This window comes from Melopsittacus undulatus, chromosome 2 (genome assembly GCF_012275295.1).
Source record: "Melopsittacus undulatus isolate bMelUnd1 chromosome 2, bMelUnd1.mat.Z, whole genome shotgun sequence".
NCBI lineage: Eukaryota > Metazoa > Chordata > Aves > Psittaciformes > Psittaculidae > Melopsittacus > Melopsittacus undulatus.
This window is the reverse complement of record NC_047528.1, coordinates 20345165-20353238: the sequence shown is the minus strand read 5'-3', so window position 1 is coordinate 20353238 and position 8074 is coordinate 20345165. Positions and strand designations below refer to the sequence as shown.

Sequence of the window (8074 nt, the reverse complement as noted above, 5' to 3'; positions counted from 1 at the left end):
AGTGGGGACAGGCTAAGGGCAGAGGGGCTGTGTCCCTATAGGCTCATGTCTGAGGGTGAGACTAGAGACCTTTATTTTTATCTCCTTGACAAATCATTTGCAAAACAACTTCAGAGCAGCTGTAGCTCAGTATAAACCTCTTGTGGACAGTGCTAGTTCCCTCTTCCCCTCATGTAAACACAGCCCCATGCCAAAGACCTGCTCCCCATCTGTTGGCCCACGGAGGTGATCACAGCAAGTCCTCTGTCACCAGCAGACCAAGCACTCACCCACCACAGGAAGCCTCCCTCAGCCCACGATAACAGATACGGCAGGGTGTTCCCATGGAATCACACAAACTTTGGATTGTTTTTTTAAGCTCTTTAGCTTGGCAGTGACACTTGTTCTCCCCCTCATCAATACTCAGATAAATTATGCAGATTGCTGGTGCATGAAAGCAGAAACTATAACTGCTTCAAAAATAAGAATTGAGGTGAGACAGCAAAAAATCAGCTGCACTAAATTTACCCAAGAAAATAGGTGTGTGTGGAAGTGTGAGTGAAGGGGTAAAGACACGGGCAAAGACTGAGCAGCTGGAGTGGAGGCAGCTGTTTGGCTTGGCAGAGGCATTCTCTGACAGAAGGAAGATGTTCCCCAGCTTTCAGAGAGGCCCCTCTTCTCCCTGTACCACAGTGTTTCCTTCAGGCTGAGGTCTCGGGACCTCGATTTTGAAGAAGTGGTTTCACTGCGGGCAGTATGTGCACCCTTAAGGCAACCACCTGCATGACTCGGTTTCACTTGCTGGGACTGGGGGACTGCACGGCATCAGCAACCATGGCAGCAGGCTGGCCCCGTGGCCACCCGGGTGGAAGCACATTTCAGCTAGCAGGTACAGTCTCCTCATGCTTCTCTTTGAACCCTTTCTATTTCCCAGTCTCTCAGTGCATCACTTCACACCTTTCCTTTATTTCACCTTTGACTTCTTATCCATTTTCTCTTGCATCTTTTCTGGACCACCTTTCTCCTCTCTTCTGGACATGCTCTTCTCCCTCCCATGACCCTAGTTTCTCCCAGTCCAGCCTGGCTTTTGCTCTCACTGCGTCTGACACATTTCTTGTTCAAGTATTTAAGAGCATTAAATAAGAGTATTAAAGTACTTAAGAATATTGATTGTTTTGTTTTCTTCTTCCTGGTGTAAATGTGTTCTTGGTGTTAATGCTGGCTTGACCTGATCACATTAAGTAATATATCTGCAGTCTCCCAGGTAATAATCTGCTAATCAGATACCTTGGTAGAGTGGAATATGATGTATCTGTATCTTACCAGGTTTTGTTGTTGTTGTTCAATGACCTAAATAGAAGAAGGCATTATATTAATATCTGAAAGTACCTTTAATTTTTTTTTTGTTAGAGGGAAGAATTTTGGATTTTAAAGCTTGATTTCCTCTACCAAAAATCTTCCCAATAATTAGCTGTTAAGAGAAAATGAAATAGTGTTTGTTTACATCTCAAATGTCTGAAACTATTCTTCTCTAACTCTAAAATGAATGTCTTGCTCCTGTCAAACATGATCTTGCTGATTCAAAATCCAGGTCTGAAAAAAATAGTGGTTTTTTTTCCTGATTGATGCAGTTCTGATGCATGCCTGGGAAAGTTATTTAACTAACTGTGGTCCATTTTCAGCTCTATATACAAGGATAATAATACTTACTTCAAAGAGCAATTGTTAGATATTATTCATTCATGGTTGAAAGTCTAGGTTGGGCTATTTGAAGAGAAGGTGGAGTAGAAATGAAAATGAGTATTCTATGATCTCATGCTTTGCATGACTGATGATACTACTACTAAGCAAACCCTGTCAAAGAGGGGTTTCTGTGTTCTCTTCTTGACTGAGCTTTGCTAGTCTTGCAGGCTGCATACCAAAGTAAATAAAAATTATTAGCATTTGAGATGTGATGGTGTCCAAATGCCCCTGCAAGGGATAGACTTCAGCAAGGCTAAGAGACAGCAAAAGGTGTCAGAGCCCCAAGGTGTGATTTTCTCCAGGACAACTGATGCTCTTTCTGTTGAGGTGTCAAGGCAAAGTATATAAGGAGGCAGTGTTACTTCTTGTAAAGCTAGCTGTTACAGGAAAAAGCAGCAAATCTTTTGAACATAAAAATCAGCTAGGATTTGAAGGATCAGATGTGTAGCTGACAGCAGAAAGCCTGAGAACTGCTAGCTCCATACATCTCTGTATAGCAGATCACTCTTTCAAAGCAACTTTGATGTCAATATTATAAGGATCCAACTAATTATATGTAATATCTTAAATATGCATGTGTTCCTGTTAAGAATCTATAGGTTGTCTAGAGATAAAATCTTGTATTTGTGTACTTGAAGGAGAATACCCATATGATGAACTAGAATCATCAGAAACTGCAACACTTCACCAGCAAAGAAAAGCTAAACTGTAATAACACCTAAAGGAGAATCTCCACAGTATCTGTAGACTTAAGGCACCACGTCAGTCTTTAAATTTTAGTCTCAGAACTGCAAAAGTTGCAGGAAAGAAGAAGCATCTTGCCTGTGTTATTTCTGGAAATAAATGCTTCCCAGCAGCAAGGAATGTAATCACAAGTACTTTAGAAAGCAATATATAGAATACAATATATATGTAAATACAACTATATACATTAAAAGCACTATTCCAGTTCCTCATGTTCTTAACTTTCTCTGGTCATCCCAAGCAATAGCTTGTGTTTAAAGAGAATATTATCTAGCATACAACTAGCCTTGCATTAGTGGATGATGTGGGAGGGTGGTTGGAGTCTGGGAAGTGAACTAGTAGTAGTTTCGTGTTTTACAAATTAGAGAATTTACTGATGAACAGAGACTTTCGGTGACATTTCTCATGAGGGAAGTTTTCCATTAGCAACTGCTCTTGCTCCCTTTTATTTTGTTGCACATGCTCTTACTGAGAGCTGTTCGTGAAATCCACAACTTCAGGCGATGGAGAAATGAAGCTGTGAGATGCTGACTGAGATCTCCCTGTGGCTGGCAAATAAGAGGAAATTTTATATGTGCAAGAACTGCAGGCTCAGGCCCTAACAAGCTCTGGATTAGACAATGGTGTGTCTGATTGCACAAAAAAGTATAGGACAATACTTTTGAGCACCCCTCCACAGAAAATACAAATGTCCATTAGATTCCTATGGCAGAGACCCAGGAACAGATGGGCCAGCACACCTATCCTTCCTCAGGAGAACCCCAGAAACACTTGGGACTCAGCCACCTGCAGGATCTGTCCATCTCCCAGCAATACACTGGTTTCTCTCTGAAGAAACAGCTGACAAACATTCCAGAACAAGTTCAGGCACCAAGTCTTGCCACTGGCAGGAAGGTGAAATCAATGAGCACCCCAGGGGGAATCAAGTTTGATCCTGTCTCTTTCCCAAAACATGCAAAAACCTGGGTGCAAGCTAGCTGTGAATGTTGGTTAAGGCCAGTACATGGTCTGCTTACTCGAAGAAACAGTCGTGCCCAGCAGAACATACTTTCACAGTTCTCTATCTCCAAGTATTTTGTGGACCAGAAGATAAGGTATTACTTCTGAAGATTCCTGAATCTGAAAGGATTATTTAGGAAAAGAGTTATTTTCCAGTGAAAGTAAATGCAATTTAAAACCATGTGTGATTTAATTCCTTGAAGTTTGGCCCCACTTGCTTCATTCCCCCAAGACCCCTTTTCACCAGAAAATTCCAGGTTACCCATATTTCAAGCTACTGAGAAGCTGGAAGATGCCCAGAGTGCAGCCTGAGTCCCAGAACCACCCCCATGTCTCTGCCCAGTGGTGAATGTGTGTGTGCTGCTGTGGCTGCTCAGTGGAGGCAGGTTTGTCAGTGGAGCAGAGCTGGGGACATCCTGCCCTTCTGCAGCATCCCCTTAGAGACTCCTTCCCATAACAACACCAAAATAATATAGCACAGAGCACCTTTTGTTCACAGGTTTCTTAAAATGTAGCTTTCAAAAGACTCGAAACTTCACGGCATAAACTCACCCAATTTTCAGGCTCTGCTCTGTTAGCTAAGAAGCTGGTTTGTGTAACTGGTTGAGTTTTCTCTATGAGGTTTTCTGAAGGACTTCATAGAGGTGTCTGCTGTGAAAGGCAGTAATGAACAGGTCCAGCAAACAGCAGTGGAAATTAAATTGGAGAATAAAACATTTATGGAGCAAAACTGTGGAAGAGCAGGAGTGGATAACCAGTGAAAGCAGAAAGCAATTTCAATTTTTTATAGTAACACTAGAAAAGGACAAGGACTGTTTAAGCCCAGTGATTATACACTCCTAAAAGGAAAATAGAAACCAAAAAATCAGTCCAGAGCCAGCAAACATAACATTTCTCAAATGGGTAGGAAGGCCTTATTTCCCATATGGCTTAATCCTAGTGATCTTAATAGAAATGTGTTTAAGAAGATGCTCTAGGACTCTAAATGTAAAATGCTTCCTTAAGGAATCTGTAACCTTCAAACACAAATAATGCCCTAAAAATTGCTGATACGGTTGAAGGGTAGACTCTTCTTTTCTGTATTTTATGACAAATAAGGTGATAAGAAAGCTAGGCAGATAGAGAAGTGTATAAACATTGTGTGCCTATGTCCCATCCAAAGGAAGGAATGGCTCCATATTTTTTCTAAGATGTTTCCTTAAAAACTGCTGAAAAAAACTGAACAGGGTAAACAAACAGAAAAGCTGCCTTATGGCCTGGATAATTAGCTCTGTTACTGTTGTAAAAGTAAGACATTATTTACTCCTTTCTTTGTAGTCTAGGCTTAATGGTGTAGATAAGTTTTCTAATGGGCGAGATACAAGAGCTGGACTGAAAAGTGTTTTATTGTTACAGCATGCTCTTTCAGGAATATGTTGGATTTTACATTTGTACAACTGCTTGAGAATTGCAATTCTTTTTCAACACTAACCTCATAATGATGCAAGTAAGAACAATTGGTATGGGGGGTTCATTCATTCTTCCCAAATTTGGTACCAAATACCAACTACTATTTTTATCAAATACCTTGGATTCATTTTTATCTTTTCGTATTTTCTAGCAAAACCATTCTCTTCTACCCTTCTTCTTTTTGTCTATCCTTCCCCCTTGCACAACTAAGGCCTTCAGTGTTCCCTCCTCACCCCCTTTTCTGGGAAAGAAAGGATACATTCAGCTGTGGAAACTGTTGCTTTGATTCAAAAGAGAAGTTTTACAATACCAGGATGACTGCTAGTATCACTTCATTATCTGTCATCATCTGTTTTCATTTCTCTTTGAGGCAGAACTTTTTCTCCTTGTTAATGAGGTGCCAGGAATCTCATACCTTTGCTTTAGGTGTTTAAATAAAGTGGTCCTTGCTTGCAAGAAATTAGTAATTCCACTAATGTCAATAGAAGTGTTAGAGTGTGTCAGGGAATGAGACTGGAGTACTTACACATGGAGTAGTTTGTTGGTTGTTTTTTCTTTAAGGAGTTAAAGCAAGCTTACATATGTCTTTAGATGAGACATACCTGTTTGCTTTGCTTCATGGTTGTCTATCCAGCTTTCTAATGGCATGAACATACTATTTCCATGAGCAAACATCCTCTAGAGAACAGTCAAGAAAAAAGACAGCCCAATGTCACTTTCTGATTCCTGAGGGACCTCTGTGGTCACCAGCAAAACTTTGCCCTCAGAATTGTCCTTTTGTTCACAGGATCACAGAAAGTTTAAGGTCAAAAGGGACCTCTATAGGTCATCTGGTCCAACCTCACTGCTCCATGATGACCATCAATAGCCAGCTGTCCAGGACCTTATACAGGTAGCTTTTGAATATCTGACAATGGAACCTGTTGCCTCTCTGGGCAACCTGTGCCAGTGCTTGGGCACCCACATGGCGAAAAATTTTGTGTCATTGCCTCTGGTCCTGTCACTGGGCACCACTGAAAAAAGCCTGGCTCCATCCTCTTTGCACCCTCCCTTCAGGTATTTATATACATTGACAAGATCTCTATGACCCTTCTCTTCTCCAAGCTGAACAGTCCCAACTCTCTCAGCCTTTCTTCACAGAAGAGAAGCTCCTGTCCCTTAATCATCTTTGTGGCACTTTGCTGACTTTGTTCAGTATGTCAGTGTGTCTTACGCTAAGGAGCTCACAGGTGTGTCCTCTCAGTGCTGAGGGAGAGAACCTTTACCTGCCAGCAAAACCCCTCCTAGTGTGGCCCAGAATACCATTGTATTTCATGGGGTGTAAAGGTCTGAGTAATGTGGAAGTTAAGAAACAGCTCTCCTGAGAGGATAGAAGATGTGGGCAAGAAGCAGAAGAGCCAGTCACAATGTAGGCTTTTCCTCAGAAAGGGAGGTTGCCATGACAGCTGAGGTTCACTGCCTCTGTAGCCACTTTTCAGCCACTTCCCAGAAAGGGGTATCCTCAGTTTTCCTGTCCTCAGCCATTTTCCTGGCTGTAATGGCCCAAACTGTGGGTAGACCAGCAGGGACTGTAGTGAGCTCCCTCTGACCACTACCCTCAGCAGAGGGGCACCATGAGATCACAGCTGAGGGACCTGTGGAAGGGCTGTCATTCATTCAGCTAGCCCATGCAAAGCAGACAAAATGAATAATAACAAACAAAACAATAGTTCAGCTGTTCAAGCAGTGCCTTTATCTCAGACTCACAGGGAGACAGGAAGTTATCTTAGTGAAATAAAAGGAAAATAAGGGTTTGAATACAACCCTGCAGTCCTTCCTCACCCAAGACCAGGTAAACAAAAACCAGAAGAGGCAGGACAGAGATAAAACAGAACTAAATGTCTTGCTTGCTTCAGCCTTCAGCATTTGCTTTGTGCTAAGAAGGATTCTTTTGGTTGGTTTTTTTTTCAGATAAAATCCATGAGTTACTGACACAGACTCAGAACCCAGAAGGGTAATTTCAAAGCAAATCTATAAATCAAAGAGCAGCAATGTGCTAGCGCCAGTTTGTTTTTAGCAAAGAAGCCTCCAACAGCTGAAGCAGTTGGGCTGCTCATAAATGTACATAATCCCTTACTAACAGCAACTCATTCCCAGAGGAACAACAAGGAACCTGTACTCAGTAGGCCAGTTATATGATTAGAAAGTCTGAAAAATTATGGAGTACATAAAGAAATCAAACTAGATTGCTATTCATCCTGGTTTAAATGAATGCTGACATCACAATCTGAATCACAGAGCATGACCTGCATATCAGTCTGCAATAAAGCAAATGGCAAAAGTAGTCAATAAAGTTGGATATGTAATAGTACCATGTGAAAAATATGCCTGCACTTTGTGTAATCATTAGCTAATTTTTACTACATAGGGCACTTGAACAAACGTACCTGTAACTAATCAGCATAAGAACAGTAGATGGTCTGCTGACTCCCAGCTACCTGTTCTGTTAGAGAAGTTTTCGTTTGGTTCTCTGATGGAGGAGTATAAAATACTGTGATACCTTATCTGAAATCTTCAGCCATTTTAATTATTCTTGGTTAAAATCTCTATGTAATTTATAAGCTGGCTGCAATGAGCCATAGGCAGAGCTGTTGACAGTCCTCTTCCAAGAGAGAAAATAACACGATCAAAAGGTGCAATTTTGTCCAAAACATGAAGTTTGCTGAAATTTGTACCAAAAATATGTCAGGACATGACAAGACAGAGGAAAAGTTCTTGGAAATGGTGGCCAAGTCATTAGACATATTTAAAAAAAAAATGTGGAAGAGCAAATTTCTTGCAGCTGTTTTCATCTGGGACCTGAAAATGGGGAGCTTAAGGAAAAGAGGAGGAAAATTCAAAATATGAAAAATCATTTTGTGGACAATTTTCTCTGCTGCATGTGGCAAACTCTGTTGGAATAGACAGCTCTTGGCAGTGATGTTCCAGAGACAGATCGAACAAACTTCTCTCTCATGCATTGAAAGAAGATCTTTTAGATTCAGTCATAGATAGATTTGAAATGATAGGGAAAACAAAATTCTTAGGCACAGGCAGTGTAGTTTTACAATAGGAGTAAGTTATCAACCAGCAAAGCCCTTTCCTGGCATTTGCACGGGATGAATTAGACATGGTTTATTCA

At 41.1% G+C, this 8074-nt stretch overlaps 1 protein-coding gene across 1 annotated transcript in view; it reads left to right on the top strand.

Moving 5' to 3' along the window:
* The first annotated feature begins 813 nt into the window (after window positions 1-813).
* The window catches only part of FLT3 (fms related receptor tyrosine kinase 3), a 39901-nt gene continuing 32640 nt past the window's right edge, over window positions 814-8074 (top strand). Inside the window, exons 1-2 of the mRNA XM_034073034.1 lie at window positions 814-868; window positions 3669-3710. Of these exons, the coding sequence (XP_033928925.1) occupies window positions 814-868; window positions 3669-3710 (97 nt within the window). The remainder of the gene's footprint in view (window positions 869-3668; window positions 3711-8074) is intronic.